We start from the raw sequence: 23,785 nt of genomic DNA, 5'->3' as shown, positions 1-23,785 counted from the left end.
AAAAATGTAAACAACTAAAAAGAGGGTCTTTTGCCTGTTCAGGTGTTGGGAAATATTAAATGGACTTTATCAGAATACTAATCATAAACGTTAGCTCTTAAATAATTTTTACTGCACTACTGCACCAGAGAGACCACAAGGATTCCATGCATGGGAAAGAGAAAGAAGCTGCTAACTGGCATGGTTAATGGCTATAGAAGAGAAAGGCTGGTTTTAGGCATGGCTAGCTCGTTTTTTTGTGAGTAGCTGTAGGCAGGCTGATTTAGGTTCTGTTGTTGAGGTATGGCTCTCAGTATGTCTTCATAATAGTACTAAAGCACAATTAAGTGATAATCTTGGTTCAAGCTAGTAACTGCCACTGTAATAATAATCACATCTAATTCCTATCTAGGTTCAGTACCTACAGGTATTTTTTTGCCTTTCTGCTTTATGAACAGAACAGCAGGTTAAGACTGGAGAAGTTTCATATATCCGGCTTTTTACTAAACATACCAGAACTTTTACCTTTAATATCATCTGACTTACAATAAAAACCATACATTAGTAGTTTAATGCCATAAGATTTAAGCCATATTCTATATCAAAAGCTGAAAGACAGGCCAAGACTCACCAGACTCGTGGCACCCAAAATCCAGGCTTTTTCTCTCCAGGTCTTAGCTTTAAATTGAGATTTTTGGAAACACTTACGTTTATTCTGAAGATGCCATGACAATCTTCCTATAGTGAAATAAACCACAGCCTGAGATTAAATAATGGCCTGTGAGAGATGCCAAAATGCCAGCGTAGACAGCACGCTTGCCATGACGGGGAAGCAATGTAAACAGAAATGAAGAGTTATTTACAGGTCTGGGATTAATAGTCATGGACCTTTACCAAAATAAAAAATGCATCTTAGGAAGGATTCAAAAAACCCTTCTCCTTCCAGGACTGAGAGTGCTTTTCATTTTGCAAGACTATCCAGCTTTTCACTTCTTTCCTAAAGACCATTGCTCTCTTTAGGTGATGATATTTCTCCAAATAGAGTAAGAAATACAGCTAACTTTCTTGATGTAACCTACATAGCATTCCCGGTGCTTTTGACCTCTAGCAGCCTAACCCGGTTTTTAGCTGCTGACCTAGGAATGCAAAGCTGTCATTTTCCACAGTTAATTCCATGTGACATCCAGTCCTTTGCAGATAATATGGCATGAACTCGACAACTTTTTCAGACAGTCCCCAATATCTGGACTTGCTTTACTTTTTTACATGAAAACCCAGCCTTACCCTCATTCACTGATTCCTTTATCACCTTTCCCTCCATCACCCTGCTTCTGAACAAGAAAGTGCACAAGACCTTCACCTCTCAGTTGATAGCTCTGCCCCACTTCCTTTCCTCAGCAGGCAGAGCGTACTGTTTTTTTGAAGTGGGAAAGCAGTTCTTACCCTAGAGATGATGTGCGGATCATTGCATTTAGCCAGTTTTCCAGCAAATAGCTGCACTCCAAAGCTTGCGAAAACAAGCATTAATGTCAGCAAAAGAATAGAAACCTGTAAAGACAAAGTTAGACTTGTCAAGCTCTTGAGAAAGGGGGTTAGATCATTCCGTGAACTGCAGGGAGGATCATTTGTTGCATACACCTGGAGATAAGGCTTTCATGATCAACATGTTACTGTAGGTTCTGATCCAGTAACCAGGTACTGTGTTATTATTAATATTATTAACACAGCATCTAAGAATTGTAGATAAGGATCAAAGCTTTTCTGCACTCAGTGTACAGCCTTGCTAAATTCTGCATGCATAAGAATTGCCATTCACTTTAAAGAGGACTCTTCAAGTACTTAAATATGTGCTGCTTCTGTTTTGCTGAATCAGTCTTTGCTAATTAATCTGAGTAAGCCATTGCTAGGTATTTAAATCCAGGATAGCTACAATAAAGATATACACGAGCAAATTATGATGTAAATATCTTTAATAAGATATAGTATCTATGAAATGCTAACTAGCTTTATACTTTTTTTCTTTGTTCTATTACTGTCTGCAAATATTTTGTAGCTTAGCTTTTTATAACAACCTGACCTAATACAGTATTCTATTCAGGAATAAAATGTCTGTTGTTTAGGTTGACACATATCACTTAGGGAAAGTTGGGTCCCAAGACAATAGACTAGGTTCTGATCAAGCAATCACAGACTCCATCATTATCATTATCATCATTATTATTGTTATTATTATTATTACTACTATAACTGCATAATCATGATCATAATAATAACAACGACATAACAATGAGATCCAGATCTGTGATGAACAACTGCATTGTCTCTGGTTGCCTCTCAGAAAACTTGGAGGTAGAGACCTTCAGCTTGGAAACCAGGTTTGCTTTTGTTCTTGCAGAGCTGCCATACCCTACTTCTCACCTTCCTTCCCCAACTAGAACTGTGAATAAGAGGTAGGTTTTATTTCAGTAGTCCTCTTATGTAATTATGGCCAAATATATACAGAACGAATAATATAATTTATAAAAGAATTATTACAGCAGTTTTATTCATAAATGTAAATTAGTTACTTGTATTCATAATTTTTAACCTGTTCTGTGGTCATCTGCAGTAGTAGCTACAATGAAAAGAAAACAGACAACAGTGAAGAAAAGATTAGAAAACATAAAACTTATAGCAAAACGGTATCTTTTTACTCCTCCATATCTTCTTTTTAATAACAAGAACAAAATAATTGGCACATACCAAAAAGATTTCCTTAAAGCCACTAAACAGCTCTCGCACCACTTTCCTCATCTGAGGCACCAGTTTGAAAATTCGAAGAGGTCGGAGGCAACGGAGTACCATTAAGAGCTGAGCTCCCGATTTGGCAGGGACGTTCTGAGGCATCCAGCACAGGAATATCAAACTTACCTTGAGGAGACAGAGCAGAAAAAGGCAAGGAAGGATTAGGCTAACAATATGTCTTACTTGACATAGACACAGCACAGAAGATCAATAAACACTTCTCTTCCTTAAAATTAAAGGGAAGATTAAGGCAAAAAAAGCCTCATTTAGAAAAAGGACTTGGATCTCCTGTGCCCTGGCTGATTGTCCTAACTAATGGGCATCAGCTTCAGCCTGTCTTCCCCTTTGACTCAAAACCTATTTTATTCTTTTCAGCAGATGGAACAGTTCCAAAAGAAGAAATCAAATTGGCCGATTCAGAGCAGGGACACGAATTATATTCTTGGAGCAGGCAGCATCATCTCTTCCCCCACCCTTCTCATTTCAAACAGAGATTCTATCCTGAGACTGAGATATCCTCACCTGGAAAGTCTGTTAACAGTTTCCTCGCCAGTTTTTCCTACCACTTTGTTACAGCTTTGTCACCGTGTGGTTTTATCACACGAATATTATGCATTTGGAAGTATTTTTCAAGCAGCATAATTGTGTCTTGTAGCCTGAACAATCTCCGACAGATGGTTATTGTTTATAAAATCTGTTAATTACTTCTTATTTTTTAAAAAGTATTTATAAAGCCAATGTTATTACAGGGAAACAGAAGTGAGAATGTTACAAAGAGGTAAGTGAACAAAAAATGGAGGATCAAGCTAATATCACCAATATGATTTAAAACATAATACGATTTGTTAAAAACAACAGTGGTAAAAGACAGCCACCCCACCAAAATAAAAAGATTTGCCAGTGCTTCTGACTTTCTTTCATATTCTTTTAAGACCACCACAGGCACATTCAGAATATCCAAGCTACACCACCTAAATTTTCCTCCAGACAAGCAGAGGGATTCAGAGGGATTTCAAGAAACTAATGCACATACTGATTATGCATACTACAGTAGGAGTTTTGTATAAGTATGCATATTTTTATTCATGCTAACAATGGAATCTTTGATACAAATTGATCATGACAAATTTTATGCAGCACATCTGTCTGGTGGATTAATCTCTGCAAGATTTAATCTAAATCCATCAAAGCCATTTTGCTTAGTAATTTCTTCAGTTAGAAAATATTTCATACTGTATTATACTGAGTACTGGTTTCGACACATTCTGTGCTGTTTATTATCAAACATGAAGGGGAAATGGACCCCCTTCTCTTGTATGTGAATGGAATGCAAGAAATTTCCAGGGGACAAAGAAAACAGTAGAACAATTTTTTCCCTGAGAACCACTACTGATAGGTATGGGATATAGAAAGATGCTGCTTTGCTTTCTTTCTGCTATAGCAACACCAGCAACAAGGATGTACCCTTCTGTCAAATGCTAGAGGCTTTTGAAACACCTTCTATAAAGCAGGAGAACTGTCGAGAGGGAAGGAAGCAATGAATGGCTAAGAAACAGACAAAATAAAGACTCTCCTGCATAAAAATGCTGAAGCAAGGTCAGAGATCTCGAGCTTAACTTGGAATGAAATCAGGTCTGGTACTTAAAACATATCAACAAATAAATAATTAAAAGGGGCCATACACTAAATTGCCAGGTGCTTATCACATGTCAGTGTACTTTTAGATATCTAAACAAGTATTTGTACACATTACTGACAGGACTGCACATGAAAACTGATGTTTGTACACAAATTACACTACTGCATTTGCACCAGGGTGCAGAGCCAAACTTTTTAACATTACCAAAAATTTCAACCCAAAGATGCCAAAATTAAGAATGCTACAGAAACCTCCCATAAATATAAAAACTTACAAGATATATAAATATGTCCATAACTCCTCCAAAGTCCCTAATGACAGCTGTTGGTGTGAAGAACAAGCCATCTGCCATAATCTTCAGATTAAGCTCAATGCTCATGAATATTACAAAAACATATTCAGCAATCTGAAAATCAAAGCAGAGAACAGTCATAATTTAGGAATAGGCAGTGGAGAAAAACAAGGTGACTGTGCTTCATTAAATGTAAAATGATTCAGTGACAGTACCTGGAGCGTTGGAGCATGCATAACTCTTCTAAAGGGGGATTCGAACATCATGGAAATGCAGGAGCATATAGTAACAATGATCATGACCCAGTCCAGGTAAGTAACCAAACCCAGCAAGTCACTGTGAACAATACATAAGGATAACCATTACAGAAATGCCAAGAGTGCTGTGTCACTTGTATTGTGTCTACACCACAGTTAAGTGCTTTCCTATGAAAAATAAATTAAGCTGAGGTGTGTCAAAGATTTCAATATTTCAGAAATGTGTAGTAAAACTAGGGAAGTTACATGCAAGCGAAGAAGAAAAGTCTTTCTATTCATCCTCCTCCCCAAACAACTCCATGGAAAGAAAAACCTTTTTGGGGAAAAAAAAGAAATACACATGTGCATGCACACATACACACATACATGCATGTGTGCGCTCACACACTTATACTGCAGGCTTATGTGACCAAGCAAAGTTACTTTTGTAGCGCTTACTAAAGCTGATGGTATTTGGTATTTTTCACAGCTCCAGTAACAGGATCTGTTTTAGAACTATAAAAAGAAGAAAAGATACAGTCATTTACATTTTATTTTAGTCAGCATTATACTTATACCATGCATCCATCACCTCAAAGTAGTTTATATCCAAAATCAAGGTTACATTTTATCTTGGCTTAATTTTAAATGTCGTAGAGGTTTCATTTAATTCTATGCAATTTTAGTCATATTATCAACACAGCTAGTATCACTTTAATTCATGGCCTACCTGTAATTCCTCTAACGATTCTTTAAACTGCTAGTTTTTTGGGTCTTGCTTTTGTAAGCAAGGACTTAATTTTGTATTTTGCTTGGGGACAGCGGGGGGATAGCACGTTACCAAATTCTATGTTCCAAAGTGCTTCCTCAGGAGTCCTTTCCTTTTACTTCAAAACCTCTTGGACCATACCCTCAGTTGACACAAAAAAAATCCTTCCACAAGCCCTATTTTTTTTATTACTTTTTCAATCATTTTCTGATGAATATTGCTAGATTCCTCATGCCTAAATTTTCCTACGAAATTGCTGTGCTTCACCTACCATATCCAAACACCCATTAGGCAGCCAGAGAGAGTGAGAACCACTCTGTAAGTAATAAGCACATATCTAGCTGACACGAGTTAAGTTCTTGCTCCAGCAATTATTTGGCTTTTTTATAGAAAGCAGAATGGCTTCAGCAGGAGAAACTACAAGAATCCTATCCAACAAACCTCCCCTGCCTCAGTGGTTAGGGGCACTTTAAACTTATCTTTCAAATCCTTGAGCAAATCATGCAGAGACAGGATCTGCACTGAGATATCCTATATTCCATGTGAGGGCTCTAGCCATTGGGATGTGAAATTGCCGTCACTTCGTCGTTCAGCTTAAAGTGAAAAACGGACTTACCTTGAGGCATTACCACCAGAAGAGATTTCATGGTTATGAATTACAAGAACGCAAGATGTGCACAAGGAGAACAAGAGGCATCTTCCACAGGCCAGGTTCACCCACTTACACCAGTCAGTATACAGAATATACTGGGTTTGATGCCTTCCCACTGAACCCACTGACTTTTGTGTCGTCTTAAGCTCATACCTCTTCACCACATTGCATCTAGTGGCATTCCTCAGCCTTTTTTACTAGAACAAAATATGTATCCTACCAGTTTGAGAAAGATATCTAGAATATCTTACTTGGCAAGCTGGGTGGGACAGCTTGTAGGTAGGTAGGATTTAAATAAATAGGTAGGATTTATAAATAAGTAGGTAGGATTTAAATAAATGAAAAAATGACTGTTTAACAAAATCAGTTTACTCTTATAACTGAAAACATTTTAATTAAACTGCTGATAATATAAATATCCTGTTACTCTCAGGCACTCCACAATGCTAAGAGGCACTGACATGTATTTGACAAGTGAATTGGAATGCATGTTTGTGTGTTTTGTTTTGCTGTTTTAATTTGCAACTGCTTCATGGACCAGCGAACCGCAATCAAGTTAGCAGCTGCATAGGAAAGTAGGCACCTAACTCAAGAACGTGCTTCTACATAGGAGGCAGAACACTTAAATATGGGTATTGTAAAACTGAGTATCTAACCTTCCTGTTGTTCTACCTAGAAGTAATTTGTTGAAGGGCACAGAGAAAATCAATAATAAAGCAGGTGCTGAAACCAGGTCTTCCAAGTGCCAAGCTCATAGCCTTGAGCTCTTCTGTCTTACCTGTCTGTTTGCAAGGTGACATGCATTAATCCCCCCAAATTAGGGTGCCAGCCATAGAGAGAGGTTTAAAAGAAGAGCTGTAAGATGATTTTCTATCAAGCTGCTTGTGCATAGATGTGTATCTGCCACACTCGCATACACCTATTCAGTTTAGTTACTGAGTCTTTGTGGTTTTGCCCTGGTCTCAGCTTTTCTCCTTTTATTTCCCACAGCTGAACACCTCCCCATCCCATTCTGGGTCTCTAATTATGGGCTAAGGAGTCTTCGGGTGAGCATAAGTGGGATTCATTTCTCTTCACCTTTTTTTATTCTTTCAGTAACTGTTGGTGTATAAATATTTCTCGCCTTATGATGAGGAATAGGAAGGGAACAGCAGGCTGATTCCCCAAGGTCTAAAAATGGGGGTATAAAACATTACCCTTTCCTCTCAGTTCATGCCTGTAGTTTCCCCACAGTCTTGTCCCATCTCAGATTGCTCAAACGTGTCTGCCCTTGCACAGCATGTTATTGCCTCCTTTCCTCCAACAGCAAGACTATACCGGAGGCAACTGAGTGCCAGCTCGTATGGTGACCACATTATACACAGTTCTCCTTTCAAAATAAAAGTTAGACCTAGATTTCTGACGACATGAAAGTACACACTTGTTGGAATCAATTGTTGATATGGAATAAACTTACGCATTAAAGCGAGCTCGTACCACCACTCGACAGAAATTCCTGAATCTGTGCTCACGACCAACTATGAAAAGCGGTTTATCAAAATATGGATGATTCTCTCGCAGCTCCTCCTCTTGGACTTTCCTTTTGAAAGACAGAAGTAAATTATTAAGTGATATGCATTATACCTGGCAAAAATATCCCTTACACTTTTTTCTTTTTTCATCACGACTCTCAATACTTTTTACTTCATACAGAGAATACTTAATACAGAAAAGTGTGCACTCAGACTTTTGATTTTTAAATACCTTTTCATTTCAGCTTGTTCTTTTTTTTCTTGGATCATCTTTATCTCACTGTCTTCTCTCTGTGCATTTCTGTATCTCACTGTGTTGGAGTGCTAGAAGCAAAACGATTCCTTTTAAATGAATTCTGTGGGTTGTTTTTTAATGTTTCAGATGAAAGCAAGATACGGTATTTTACATAGAAAGATTCGAATGAAAAATCTTTATGTCCAAATGCACTGCACATCAACTCAGTCAAGCATATTGTACAGTATTTTCTGTCTACAGTGCAAGGCTGCTTATTTTCATCAAGGTTAATTTCAGTTTTAATTTCATGCGTGAAGTCCCATCCAATGCAACTTTTAACTTTAAAAGCAAAGGTCTTGTAAGCTCAGCTGATATCTCTGAACTGGAATGAATACCGTCAAAGTTACTAAGGGCAAAGACTGGGAAAGAAGAGGCTTTAGACACCCTTTCATTTCTCAAGCCTGCTGCACGGGCTGCCAGGCAGCAAGTTGTGCAGAACATACAGGTAGTGGCTGCAGAGCACAGGGACAGAGTAGAGGGAGGGAGGACGTTGTCTGAGCTCATCCAGTGGAGGGTACAATCAGTATTACTATTCAGAGTTAAGTGAGTCTTTGGAGCGCTCCTGGAGGGGTAATGCTGGGTGTTACCCTTACTATTGGACACAAGCAAAGCCACATCTGCTTTAAAATATTAGTTACCGACAGTTTCTTTCTACCACCATGCAGGGTAATTCATTAAATACTTCTTACACCTTTTTTTTTAAGTATGAAGCACATCTAGAAAACGACTATCATAGTTTGGAGACGGAGGGACTAATACCGCCCCTTGAATATTCATAGTCTCAGAGATCCACAAAATACCATTATGAATTTGCAGAAGTGAAAATGCACTTAACTGCATGAAACTATACCACAGTGAAATCTGTGCTTATTATTCTCCCTTTTAGTTTTTGTCCTTTTGTCTGACAGTTCTTGTGTTTGAAAAATATTGTTAAACTTCCATTGGAAATTTTGAAGTGCTGTTTTGCCAGCCTGAGTGATTTGTGTAATTCCAGAGTAAGGCTTTTTAAGGTGTCCTGGGTAGCAATTGTTGTGTTCCTAATGTATTGCCTACAGCTTCAGTGAATCTATCTCAGCAAGTGTTTCAAAACCAGTAGTCTATCAGTGAAATGACCATGTCAATTATTTTGACAATAATTCTAACGCAATTACAGTATTTGTTTTACGATTTCAAGATTTCAAAAGACAAATTATAAACAAGATCATAGATAGACATTAGTCTTACACAAGCATTTATTATATAGTACATATTCTTATTTCTTATATTCTCAAATTGAAACCATAATTTCTATGAGGACTTACGTCTTGAGTCAATGTTTCAAGAGATTTTCCTCTGCTGATTCGCTGGCTGTTGGAACCATGTCTCAGTGACCTGAAACAATCATAATCAATTTAACAATATATCTCAAGATGAAATTTTGACCTTTACAGGATGGCCATTATAAAGCACTGCTCTCCAGCCACACAATATCTCAAATTCTTATCATTTTTCTCTTGCTAACATCAGAAGCTTATATGTTCTTCAATTGTTTTCAATCCGGTCTAACATAAGCCAATTTCTTTCCTTCTGATCTTTAAATTGATAGCTTTGTAGTCAGCGAAGGAAATGACATTTGAAATAAAAAGGCATTTTTTCCATTTATACAGTGCAATGAATTTCATTATCATTACAATGAAGAATATAGAACTCAGTTCTTTGTACAAGTAAGCAATTTCAGTTTTTCACACGTTAGGTATTGCTCAAATTTAATTCTTTTTGTCACCTTTATTTTAAGAATATTTTTAAACCATCCTTTCTGTCCATGTTTACCTGCGTTCTTGTCGTATATGATGCTGGACACTAAGTATTGACCTTTCCTTTGCAGGCTGCCCCTCAAAAGATCCGCTCAGCATGCGTTGTCTAGTGCAGGCCCTACGAAGAATATAATGACATAGAGTTTTCAGCATAAATGATAATTTCTGAGGTAGCGTGTTCAGACAAGTCAGCTTGGCTTTCTGGGAAGCAAGTGCACAGCTTAACAGTCAATAACAATAAAGCAGAAATGGACTTTCCATGAAAACATATTTTCCAAGGCAATGGTCCCCACTCTACAACATAACCAGTCATCTGATGAACCTTCTCCATGCCTTAGCAAGGCCCATCTTTGAGTTTTTTTTCAGTTTGCGGTAGAATTTATGGTCCCTCAAGACTTCACTAAGTATGAAAAGGGTCAAGTAATGCACTAATCATCAGTAAAACCAGCTTCTCAGCAATAAAGAGGGGAATAGTACAAGTACAGCTGTCATTTTAGGGCAGCTCCCTTTCAGGGCTGCACGTAGCAAAATATTTATGTACACACTCAAGACTTACAGCATATCTTTGGTGTTCATCTACATAACTGGGACCATATATGGTTTGAAACAAAAAGCTGCACATTGCTGATATCCTGTAATATGAAATGTCTGCTCTCTGGGAATGCACTGAACTTGCAGCACTTTGTTGTGTGGGTTTTTTCACTTGTTTGCTCATTTGCTTCATTTTGGTTTTGCTGAATTTAGGCAAATACATTTTACACTATTTTGGCAGAAATCAGTATTTGTTGGTTAGTAAGTGTGCTACAGCTAAACAGAGCATGCATATCTTTATTTTGCTGGCTACAATGAAATGGATTTGCTTAAGAAAAAGAGAGGTTTCCACTAAAAGAGCTCATACAACTCCACTGATGGCTAAGAAATGGAATTTCAACTTTGGAAAAATATTTTAACTTTCCAGAGATGCTGCAATTTTAAGTTTACACAGTGCACGCCTTATTGCTCATTTTGTGCTATGCAATCATTCAGAGAAACTCACACAAGACCCAGGTGATAATATTTCATAATTTTTAATGAATTGAATCTCCAGGTTTTTTTTTTAAACATGAAAAAGACTACATGCTATTGGAGTGACCACTCTATTCGCCCGTCTACTGTAAGGCTTGGATAAATGCTATCCTTGACAGCATGGGATGATCATGCTTGATGGCAAAAGGCGTCCCAGGCACATTCTTTCCCCAATATGACTTTGTTTTTCACTCTTCTTCCTATTTCTCCTTCTTTTGGATTTAAACACAGAAATGATAGGAGTAGGGATCCAAAGTGAGATCTGGAACAAAAATGAGAAGCTTAGAATGCTTGTCAGTGTCATCCTTGCCAATCATACTAGCATGCTAGAAAAATACATTGTGCTACACTCATCATTGCATTAGATTATACTACACTGAACTGAAGCATCATGCCATTTAAGAAAATTACTGTGTATCTTATAAAACACAGCTTATGTTAGCCAAATCATGAACATTTTAATACCAATGGATTTTAAGCATTATATTGTGGAGGATGATATTACATACTTCTGCTGTCAGAAGACAGCAGAGATATCATTTGAATACATGTGCAATTTCCTTGTAAAGAAAAAAAAAACACCAGATAAAAATTATTTCCTAAAAATAGATCCTACCCAACTCCATTAAAATGACAATCCAGTTTTTCCCAGCAGAGACAATGGGAAGTTCTGGGGTCTGACTTCTATATAGAGGCTTCTTGCTGTGACAAAGAGGGTAACTTATCTTTTTTCCTGTAAATATGAATTATTGTGCTCTGCTTTTAACAGTTAGAAATTATTTTCTTGACATCAAAAAGTGACTTGCACATAAACTTTTCATGTCCTTGTGCACAGGTTACTTGAATATCAAGTTACATAAACTCTTAGTGTCCATAATAAAAGAGAACATTAACTGCTCAAACAATAAATTCTTTACCTGACCAATGAATGATACAGCTTATTTGATTCTTAATAGTATAATAAAATACACTTAACCATATACTATACAGAATGAGCATGCATAAAGGGTAACACCTGTAGAAAGACTGTCAGGATTGTCTATGATCTCTGCCTAAGTTAGATTCCTAAATCCATATTTAGAATTTATATCCATTGCCTCGTTTTCATTAACCCTAGAAGTCCTGCAGCTCCTACTGAAGTCAACAGAGGAATAATGAAATAATGAAATGCCAGTTGTATAGCATAGACATCAGAAATTGTTATGAAGTAACTGCAAAGAAACTTTTTGTATTTTCAGAGGCAAAGATGCTGTGCTGAAAATACTGTGGCTACTTTTGACAGCCTCTCTCCTGGCATCCTCCACTTGATGGGAATTAGTGCCTTAATCTTCCTTGTATTAACTCTTAGTAAAAGCCACACTTTGCTTTCCTTTCAGGTCAGGAACTAGATATTTTTCAGCTGTTTAGACACCTAGAGTAGCAGATCTTTGGGGACTTTTGAAAAAGAAGGCAGGTGTCATGAAGTTTTCAGAATTGCAAAGTTGTCCATTTTAAAACCTACAATAGGATTTGACTTGTAATTGTAGACACCTACACTTATGTGCTTACTCTCACTGCCTACATGTGAGCCATGTGTCGAGGCTTCCCTCATAAATCAGTGGACATGTAGGACTCAGTTAAATTGTTTGTACAGAGGTGGCTAGTGCCACCTGCACTGCCTTGGAGTATTTTGCCTTGTTTCCAGCTGCTGCTCCAGCAGGGTATGGGTCCCCTAGAAATTTCTGTCTTACCTGTCACCCTCAAGAGGATGTCTTGGACATCCTCTGGCATCTCATACATTACTAGATGTCCATATGTGGGCAACTTCAATGAACGCTTGGTCAATTAATTTAATTAATGATGTTTGAAAGATATTCAAGTAATCATAAAGTGGGCATCTAAAGACAAAGCAGTCTGCCGAAGATCTCACTGGGCTCCACTGCCGGTATTGACTAGACCTCTATCAACTCAATGAGAGTTTCAACACTTAAGCTCACAGGTAGATCTGGTAGTCTGGAGGAAAATCCCACACCTTGGACAATCACTGTGTCACAGTTTTAAAAATTTATTGGTTTGCAAATTAGAGTTCAAAATAAATGTTTTCTTGACTTGATACATCTTCTTGAAACATGTAGCTGGTCAGAATCTTCTGAGCTTTCTTTGAACAATGCAGGCAAAATTCCTTTTTTTTTTTTGCTAAAATTGTCCATCCTATCTTCCTATACCACCTCTATGAAATATTAGATAGGTTCATGCTCACTTGTGGAGGAAAGAGGAAGTTATGAAACAAAGGAGAAGAGACAAGAAATAGGTCAAGCTTCTGGACTTTGTACTTGCGGAACTCTGACCACAGTCCAGCAGCTGCAAACTACATGCTCTAAATTTGCCTGGAAAAACACAAATGGAATAAAATATCCTGAAAAAGAAAATGTGATTTGGTAGGTTATCAGAAAGCAAGGCTACAGGTTAAGACCATACAGAACAATACCATATTGGAATACTACATAGTTTGTATTACCTGCAAACAATTATGAGGTCCAAACTTTTGAAGTCCTTTAAACTATTTCACGCTTTGGAACCCCTGAAAAATAAGTAGTGAACAGAGTATTCAAGTAACATTCTTTGAGCTAATGCAAAATGTTAAATGCTTTGATCAGTATTTCAAAATACTATACCTTTCATGAGTATTATGAGATCACTTGCAGACAGTATGCCTATGGCTCACTCCTGGACTTTTTAGGGAGGCGTCCTTTCCGCAACAAGGGTTTACCCATCTTCTTGCATCCCAGTATAACACTGATTTGTTGTTTTTCTGCATTATTTTAATGAGTGAATATTTATGTGTTCTGTAGTAACTGCATATATTATTATGTACTTTTGTCCTTGTTCTCCCTGAAATGTGCTCACACTGAAGTCTTAGCAGTGTGGTACACTTCAGTAAAACACTCAGTTATCAACATCATTCAGCACTGTTTTCATTATGACTCTCTATTCTGACTAAATCTTTCCATGCTCTCATTATACTTCCATCTAAGTTGGAAAATACGGTTAAATGGGACAGGTGGTGAATCCACCTGATAGGTGTTCTACTGTTTCTCTCTTTCATTTTTTAAATTTAATTCAGTAAGGCACTGTTTGAATAGCAAGCAAAATGCACATTTTCACCACAGCTATACTACCGTTCTCTGGGAAAAATATACTATTTTTTAAAGAAATCTGAATTTTGTTGGTAATATAAAATGAATTATTAATGCAACTTGGATAATTCATGGTTTTTCTTTTCCATGTTTTTTCTTGTTTCCTTCCATATGTCTCTAAAGAAAAAAAAAATAGTCACTTATTTTCTTTAGTGTCTGCTCAGTCTGTTGAACTATGGTAGCATACTGTCTTTCCTTTAGATGTTTTGTATTCTCATTGTCATTCTTACCTTGCTGTTTCAGCTCTTCCTCTACCAGATGTTTGTATAATAATTATTTTCCTTGGATTACAGAAGAATTGATAGAATCAATGGAGAAGGAGGAGCCTCAAAGGGCCATCTAGTCTATCACTTCCCTCAAAGCAGGATCAATGATATCCACACTATTCTGGGCTGATGTTGGTCTAACTTCCTTTTCCACACCTGCAGCGTTGGAGGCTCCACAGCCCACTAACTCTGCTTCACAACAAAGCTTTGCAGTGATCTATAACATGGTAGTCACTTGGCACAAAACCCATAAAACAGAGCTACTTCTTACCAATGGATATGAAAATCCAATGATGTCATACACTTCTGGAGATTTAAGAAGGTGGTGACTAAATCTGGATTTTGCTCCTGATGACAACAATCATCATCTGAGTCTAACTGGAATATTTTTTCTGAGAAATGCATGGTATCAAAGCCTCGCAGTTATGAAGAAAGAAATCATACTCTTAAGAGAAAACATAAATTATATACAGAGAAACTTGTTGTAAGTGATTTAGAACTGACTAATGCAAGTCAGTTATTTAATGCAGGCAAATTTCTAATAAAGAATGCCAAGGGTATGCCTTCTATGATGAAACAACTGGCTATGTGGACAAGTGAAGAGCAGTGTTTGACACACCGAATGGTAGAGCATTAAACCAGAAAGACCCCGATAAACTTGAGGACAGAGTCAGCAAAAGCTTCAGGAAGCCAGACAAGGAAATGTGCAAAGTTTCACACCTGGTACAGAATAGCTGCATGCATCCATGCAGGCTGTGGAGTGCTGGGTGAGGAAAAAGATCTGGGAGTTACACTGTGCACTGGGTCTGGATGGGATGGACTTACCTGGATGATAACTGGAAGAATGTATTCCTGCCATCCGTAAGGCAAACTGCCTACTATATTAAGGAGCATAGCCAGCAGATAGAGGGAAGTTATTACCCCTCCTCTACTCAGAGCTGGAGAGGCTGCACCTGGGACACGAGGTCAGTGGTCTACAACACATGACCTCCAGGGAGACTTGAGAGAGCTGGCCTTGTTTGTTTTTGTGAAGAGGAGGTTAAAGCATGAAGCTAAACTCTTGTTACTGCAAGATGACAGAGCAGTGAGCAATGGCCAGAAAGCGTGGCTTGGAGGGTTCAGACTGGACTTCAGGAAAACCCTCTCTCAAGGGTAGGGTAATGCACTGCTGGAACCAGAGCAGGTGGAAGATGCAAAGCTGATCTGATCCAGGGTTAGCAAAAGTCCTACTTCACGTGGGCCGTTGGACAACATGGCCTCCAAAGTTCCCTTCTGACCAAAACATCTATGTTTGTGTGATAAACAAACTAATGAAAATGCCTGCTCATTCTCTTATGAGAGGTGGTGTATTATACTACTGTATTAGTGTCCAGAGATAATTTATTCAGAGATTAACTTTATAACTTTCCTAGAAGCACAGAATCTCATTTCTTGCTCATTCTAATATTCAGAAAAAACTATTATATTTTGCAGAAATACTTGTATGAACACAGTCTGAATTATCTTCTAGCATATTAGCAAATTAGTAGAACTGGATACTTAATTCAAGCAATTTTTTTTTTCTTCCCCCAAGATGCAGTCATGGCAGTCTCAGTTTCAAACATAAGATAAATACGCTTCACTCAATTAGCTGTTTATGAAACTGAAAGTTCCACTTAGGCATGAGCTATGTTATTCTCTTGGGTCCAGTAAACGCATCAGACAAATCTTGACTAGAACAGTGAAAATCCTATTGCATACCCCTAGCATCAGTTTACAGTTTGACTATACCATCAGCTGTAATGAAAAGCAAATAAAAAGCTGCCCCTTTTAAAAGTGTTAGTTTCCCAAACCATCACAATATATATTTTATAATAAAATGAATTTTTGTGATTTTGATGAGTTTGATTTTCTTATCAACATACCAGAGAACATTTAAGTTATTCCTTGTATTTTATAAAATAAGGGCATAAACTCTTATGTGAGGGTGACTGAGCACTGGCACAGGTTATCCAGAGAGGTTGTGGAGTCTCCATCCTTGGAGATATTCAAAAGCTGTCTGGACATGGTCCTGGGCAACTGGCTCTGGGTGGCCCTGCTTGAGCAGGGAGGTTGGACAGACGACCTCCAGAGGTCCCTTCCAACCTCAATCATTCTGTGTATCTGTGAAGCATGGTTTAATAGAGACCAGAATCAGGTTCTGCACTACTGATACTTTGATTATATTTTGGACTATGCGAGACTACTTTTAATTTGCTCAGTTTTCCCACCATTCTGTGCTGTTTACAGAGAATGGAGAGAATGCACTGGTTTACACACAACATTTTGACTGGACCTTATCCACCCTCTCTACTTCAGAAAGCCAGTGGAACTAATAAAGGACTAGACACCCATTCTTGGATAATGATCCCACAAGGAATGAGGGTCACAAGAACCACAGGCACAAAACTTGCTTTTAAGATGAAAAGCAGTGCCCACGGCAAGAGAGAGTGAGACAAAAGTGGGAAACACTGAAGATATGCAGGAGTAATGAAATTTACTAGAAGCTGTGGTTATTGCTGCTGAGTGAAATGTATCATAATTTTCAGAAAGAAATGGAGCTGTTTGGAATTCAGAGGCACTACTAAATGTGATCGTGTTTTGAAAAAGTTGTTCTAACTGTCTGTAACTCACTTTTATCTCATTTCATTTTCCTTGGAAGGGTGAAGTCCCCACCTCAGAATGGATTTATGTGAAGAGTTAAGCCTCTCTGTGCTCTGACATTGGCAGGGGTGATGCAAATCACTGGTCAGAGTCAAAATACCCAGGACAGTAGTTGCTACATCCTTGACTCTGTTCCCAGGACCAACTGCACCAAGACCTCAAGAGGGCAGGGTGAAGGTTGGTTTCCAAGCAAGGATCTTCAGAAAATACGTAGTTTCCCTGGAGTGCAGTAAGAAAGTTGCAGGAAAATGAAGAGACCCGAGACCTCCGTTTTGCTGCAAAATGTAACATTTGATGAGCAGGTGAGACACCTAGGATTGAATGTATGAACTGTCTCTTTGGGTTGAGGGCTATTTATGCCCTTCTTCCTCCCCTTGGAGAAGAAGATGTCAAGCTGCAGTTCAGTATATAAAGGGAAAACCAAGGTTTGCATAGAGGAAGATGCACGAGAGAGACATAAAGGTACCTGTCTGTAATGCATATTTATGAATATTTATGTGTTGTACAACTGGATTAAAATATAATTTGACAAGGTTTAAAAAGTAGGGGGGAAAAGGTAAGAGGTGGAGTTAAGCTTAAGACTTAAGAACAGACTTAAAATTCTCTTTTCAGTACGGCAATTTGATCAAGTTGAAGTTGCCCATGGGCAGCTTTACTGTGTAGAGGCATTGCTTTAGATAAAAGCTCCTTAATTCAGGTAGACAAAAATTTAAAAGACACTAGAAGGAATCTTTTCAGGAGGGAGATCTGACTTATCTCTTCTTGTTCTTGGCATAAACGCCATTTCTTCTTTTGTCAGATACTCTGAATAGCCAAGACTCAGTTACTTTTATTAAGGAGTATACAGCATTTACAACTAAAGTAAAAATAAGAAAAAGAATCTCTCATGTCTTGTGAGTTTGAGTTTTCCTGTGTTCTTTGAACTGAATCCAAAGTTTCAGCTGTAAATTTTATCCTTTCTTATGATTTCTTTTTCTGTTCGTAAAACTTCCCTGCATCAACACTGGCATCAAGATGGAAACACTGGCAGTGCTCAGGACCAGCAGGTCCACCACTGGCAATGCTCTCTGTCAGCATGCCCACCAGATACACCATGAACACAATCTTCTTACGCTGGAACAGATGCATTGGAGATGTCACAGCTCAGAGCTTATGCAACAATTTTGAGGCAGTAAAAAGGAACAATAAACAGTATTTGTTCCTTTTTCTCAGGAGGCGATTAAAGACTGCCTTTTTGTAAATGACTTACAAGCATCCCTAGAAAGCATTAGAAAACAAATGATCCCACATTCTCCTCACTTGACAGAAGTTCCCTCCTTTTCTCTGTGTTCCTCAAAAGTTCATCAGTGATGACCCAGGAAGTACATGGGAAAGCACGATAAATGTATATTAAATTAATAGATTAATTAAAGTAATAGATTAATAGATTAAAACTTTCTTTTTCTGCCCCTGAAATTTTTCTTCAGAGGAATTCAGAGGTGAATTGATGAGAAGTCGTCCAAGATACAAAACTTTGGCAGAAGCTGTGCTCTGAAGGACCAAGTGGAAGTAATTGAAATTGGAAGTACTGATTTCTGATTCTGTCCTGGTACCTCTGAGAACTCAGTGAAGTCCAAACAAAGGTTTGCTTGGATTCTCCTCCCACTCTGCTTCAGACTTTTCCTGAAAAGGAGGAAGTTCTGTGCTGATGGAAGAATTCATCAGAATTCTGAATTTCAATTTGCAGGACTTCATTTTTTTCTTCTGTGTAAGAATGTAGCCCCTACAGATGTCATAGGTTTTTAAAATCTTTTAAATATAAAACAGTAGGGCATTCTCTTTGTCTACATGTTTCCTCTGTGCTATAGTATAAGAAGCATGTCAAACAAATTGACACTTGTGTCACCCTAGAGGTGTCAATAACATATCACAGTTGTAATATAACATAGAATTTCATTAGAAATGTTTTACAGAAACGCTGCCATGAAGTCTGTATCTAAAACCATATTTTTAAAAGGTTTTTGATTAGGACAAAGAGACTTGTATTTATCTATCTGTACCAGCAATGCCTGTAAAATCAAGGTACATTCACTTAACTGAAAGAAATGCTTACAAATAGAGCCCTAAGTTTGTTAAAATGGAATACTTATGGTCTTGTAGTTACATTTCTTAATAATATTTTGACAAAAAGCATTCATTTGAATTAGTAATTGTTCATGTTTTCATTACCATGGGTTTAAAGACAAAGTTGCACATTAATTTCTACAGTTCTTCCTGTGCTGTATTCTTACATATATTAAGAAGAACTAAAGAGGTGTGATATTTCTCAAATGGCATATAATTACTAGGCACTTTTCAAGAAACATCACAATTCAGAAATCACACTGAATTCCTAGTGCACTGATCCTCATAAAACACTGCCATACTTAATCTAATCCCACAGCTGTACTTCTCAGATCAGTTATTCCTGTTTATACTGCTTATTTACCTGGGACCAGTCATTCACAATATTCTGGAGATGCACCTGCTTTGGTGAGAATGTAAATATAAAAAAAGAATGATCTATAAATTGTTGGCATTGCTAATGCACCTCATATCAATGATAGTAATTCTAATGTAAAACCAATAGTGGCATGAAACACTGCATATGTTACCCATATGATAACTTTAGACATGGGTCTTGGAGACTTAGGAGTGCATTATTTACTTACGGTGCTGAGTACTTACTTGATATGGAGTACCGAAATGAGTGATCATTATTAAAATATTCAGAAAATCCTTCTACAGAAGTCACAGTTCTGAAGTCTTCTTCATTGCACATTTCCTACTTGGAATATGCTTAGCTGTAGTCTATGCTTTCTAGTGTACAACTCCTGTGAACATTTATGTGCATATATACGCAAGAACTAGGCTGGAATTCTTTAGGCAAAGTAACACCGCTTATGAAGAGACATTTTTTGGTTAATTTAGAAGGAAGATGTGAAAAGAGCTGGAAAATGATCTTTCCGCATGATATAGAATTCAAAGAAGAAGAAGAACAATATCTCTCTTGTTGCTGTTCAAGCATATAATATATCCAGAGAAAAGAGCAATTTATCTTTGATAATGAAGGCAAAAGATGTACTACAAAAGGATACCCTATCATAAATATTATACATACAGTAACATTCATGAAAAACAAGGTTATGAGAAATCAGATGACAGTCAAAACAGTATCAAATCACTGCTGACTCTTACCTTAGAATTTTATTGATTGCTGTCTCTTTTTCCAGAAGGTTTCTTGCTCTGATGCTGAAAACAGATTTACGGAGCTATAAAATTAAGAAAAAGACAGTGTACTTTTTAATTGCCATAAAATATAGCATGTGTATCTGACAGACCAATTATGATGCTGAGTGTATGTAAAATTAAACACATAATGTTCTCTTTCATAAAGCTGTTTTTCACAGTCTGTGGCACAGGTCTCTTTTTCCATTAAAAGGGTGGTGGAAAAGATCAAAATGGTCACACAGAGCAAATTCCTTGAGCAATGTGTAAGATCCCAGCCTTACCTTGCAGCTTTCGGCCTCCCTATCCCAACCCTTAGCTAGTTCTGGGTGCGAAGAAGCAGATAGTTTTGTTGGCTAGCAGTAATATTTACAGATTTCTTTTCTTCTGCAGTTGGCCAAGTCATACCTTTGTCCTGGTCCCTGCTACTCCTCCTCCATTTTGGATTTTGTCTAGGCTGGATCATATTCTGGAGATGCCTTGACTATACAGAAGAGCCAGCTAATAAAGCTTAGATGTCTCATTTCAGTGCCTGAGTGAGGTGAGATGAAAGTAATTTTCCTGTTTCTCCTGAAACCAGGCCTGCCTGCCTGTTCTTGCCCTTGCCATCTTTGCTATCCTTTTTTTTTCCTTCTTTTCCCCCCAATGTAGAGCAAAAAATGTGGTGAGCAAAATGTGCTTGTGTTTACCTCTGGTCATGAACAGTGTTTTAGGCATATTCTTGTGAACAGGACTTCCTGGACATTAAGTGAAAGGACTCGGATACAAGAAAAAACAAACATTTAATTCCTAAGCAAGTAGTAACAAACATGGCAAATCAAGGAACAAATCACAGCTGAAGAATTTAGCTGAGAATTGCACCTGTGATGAACAGAAAGCCTCTGGCACCTTGTAAGACTTAACTCTGTCAACTGTTTGGAGATCACTATCTTGAAGCAAATGGTTGAGAGAGATTTGGCAGCTCCCAGCAATGTGCCCTGTTTTTGATCGAAATGAAAAGGACTATTTAAGCACATTTCTTTAAAACTATTTACTATAAATATTGGATTTGTTTAATTGATGTGTGTCTGACGTAAGGATGTAAGTAATAGATTTCTAAAACACTACCTCAAATACAGAGTCACTTGACAAACATTTTGCTAGAACTTCTCTCAAGACTCAGATTGACTCTGATTCACAGTAAGATGTTTTTGGAGAAAAACAGAAGCCTATAAAATACCTTAAAAACTTGTTAATTATACTGGCTGTCCTTAATAAAATGGCTATTGCTTTTTAACCCACACCTGTAACAGCAAGCTACAATCTCTTTCTAACACTTGCCTTTCCAAGTGTGGCCCCTTTAACCTTTCTCAAGTCCTAATCCATCTCTGTACAGCCTGTGGAGGTAAGAACATAGATGATGTGAAAACACCACTATTTTGAGATTCTGTGGGTTCCTTAAAAAACCTGCAACTTGAAAACTGAAATAAAGTATGCAACACTTCAGAATGCAGTTTGCAAAATAAGATATTGGAATTCCAGGTAAGATTAAAATAATAGTAACAGAATTGTTGAATATTTGAATATAAAACAAAAAAATTGTTCCATTGCCTGGATATGGTTAACATCAAAATAAACTGAAAATCACAGTATGAGATATACCATTATATTAAGTATTGTATAGGGGTAAATATTTCGCATATTGAAACATATTTGTGTAGTTTTAACCCATTTGCAGTACCTCAGCACAGGTTTAATGGATTTATCAGCATGGTATCTTACTATGGATTTAGATATAACTGACAGTGGTGAAAACAATGGCAACTCTTTCACATCATTTTTCTCCAAACCACAGGAGTACCTATCCTTTTGCAAGGTGTTAGCTAATAAATTTTTAGGGCTCAACTAGGAACATCAAACTTATAGGAATAATGAAGGTGGAAAAACAGCTTTTTTGTTTCAGTTGTTTTTTCCTGTTATAAATAATTGTTTTAGAATAATTGCAATTACGTCAAACGTCAGGGGAAAAAAAAGTGTGCTGCCTACTAATGTGTTATGTCCATTTATTTCTAATAACAATTCTTTGCTTGTTAACATCTTAGAAATTGAAAAGATTTCAAACACAGAAAGCACTAATATCCTTCCAAATTTCCAATTTTTGCTCATCTGATTACAGAAAAAAGCTGAGGCAAATAATTTTTCCTTAAATTGTCTACAGCTTCCTATATGGCACAGACCACTTCTATGAGGTGTTTAAAACAGGTGTCAAAACACCTTGGCATTAAGTGTGTGGCCCAAGCAGGGAAGTTCACCCAGACTGTCAACAAGGGAATGTGCCCTGGGAATGCGGGAGTGAGGAGTCGACTTCTTTTCAAAGACTTTACAAGGAGGCTGGGCGCTTGTACAGGTACATTCAGTGCTTCTCCAAGCCAAGTGTTAAACCACCTAGTGCCAGCAAGGAAGAAGAACATCTCAAGAAAAGCTGCTAGCAGGTCTACCCCAAGACATCTGGCACATTCATCTACTAGGGACTGCTGAGTCCTCCCTCTAGGTATCAAGACTTACAAAGAAGGAGGCAGTGGCCTATGTTTTACATAAAAGCATACTGCTAAATCCCTTGCACGCCTCAGCTGGAAATGGACCCCCTGTTTTTGATGCCTTCAGTGAACATCCTAGTTGTCTGCTGGAGATCTGCAAGGACAGCGCTGCACTCTGGTGTTTGGCCACCACACAGCCAGAGGTGCAACATCCACAGAGCCAGAGAGACGAAGTGAAGCAGTAGGAAGGAGTCCATGTCTGAAGCCACTGAGATGGGGGAGAAAAGACTGGGTTCTAGTTCCTACTCCCAAAGATGCTAATGATTTTATTCAGTGATGCTTAAACAAACAAATGCCTAAGAAGTTATGGGAATGGGGAGAGGGATCAGAACACAGGGTGTTGCACCAGGTTATTTGTGCGAAGAGTGCATTTACTTTTCCTGCACTTTTTTTCAGAAGGGCTAGCTGTGAAACTTGCACCTGAGACAGTATGTCCTTGGGCACTGACCATGGTCTAAGCATACCCAATGGACTGAGGCTTAGGCGAAGTTTTGAAGGTTTGTCACCATCCTCTGCATTGTGATAGAATTTAGATTGGAGCCAGGTATCCAGTTCTTTAATCCAGGAATACATGAGCATGCACAAGATCCTATACTTTGGTGCTTGGGATTTCAGTGGTCCAAAATGGAACCGATAATACAACCCAGGCACTTCCAAGCATTATGGCTTTTGAAGATGATGGTCCTGATTGCTCTTTAGGACTTAGGAGTCCTTGCTTCAGCAGAACCCTAGTGAATTTATCTTAAGTTTAAAGTATCCAGAAGCAGCAATACAAGATAGTATTTTTAGATATGCACGATTGAGCTGTTGCTCATATTTAAAGG

General features: G+C 37.8%; 1 protein-coding gene across 1 annotated transcript in view; it reads right to left on the bottom strand.

The window, feature by feature from the left end:
* NALCN (sodium leak channel, non-selective) overlaps window positions 1-23,785 on the bottom strand; it is a 237,906-nt gene that overhangs the window by 27,604 nt on the left and 186,517 nt on the right. The window contains exons 17-27 of the mRNA XM_075137770.1: window positions 20,356-20,429; window positions 9,967-10,068; window positions 9,459-9,528; window positions 8,095-8,186; window positions 7,808-7,930; window positions 5,390-5,446; window positions 4,910-5,030; window positions 4,677-4,808; window positions 2,722-2,889; window positions 1,423-1,527; window positions 611-717 (exon numbers count right to left, since the gene is read on the bottom strand). Of these exons, the coding sequence (XP_074993871.1) occupies window positions 611-717; window positions 1,423-1,527; window positions 2,722-2,889; window positions 4,677-4,808; window positions 4,910-5,030; window positions 5,390-5,446; window positions 7,808-7,930; window positions 8,095-8,186; window positions 9,459-9,528; window positions 9,967-10,068; window positions 20,356-20,429 (1,151 nt within the window). The remainder of the gene's footprint in view (window positions 1-610; window positions 718-1,422; window positions 1,528-2,721; window positions 2,890-4,676; window positions 4,809-4,909; window positions 5,031-5,389; window positions 5,447-7,807; window positions 7,931-8,094; window positions 8,187-9,458; window positions 9,529-9,966; window positions 10,069-20,355; window positions 20,430-23,785) is intronic.

Source organism: Calonectris borealis, chromosome 1 (genome assembly GCF_964195595.1).
Source record: "Calonectris borealis chromosome 1, bCalBor7.hap1.2, whole genome shotgun sequence".
NCBI classification, from domain to species: Eukaryota; Metazoa; Chordata; class Aves; order Procellariiformes; family Procellariidae; genus Calonectris; species Calonectris borealis.
Note: the sequence above shows the minus strand (reverse complement) of the source record. Positions and strands in the feature narration are given on the sequence as shown.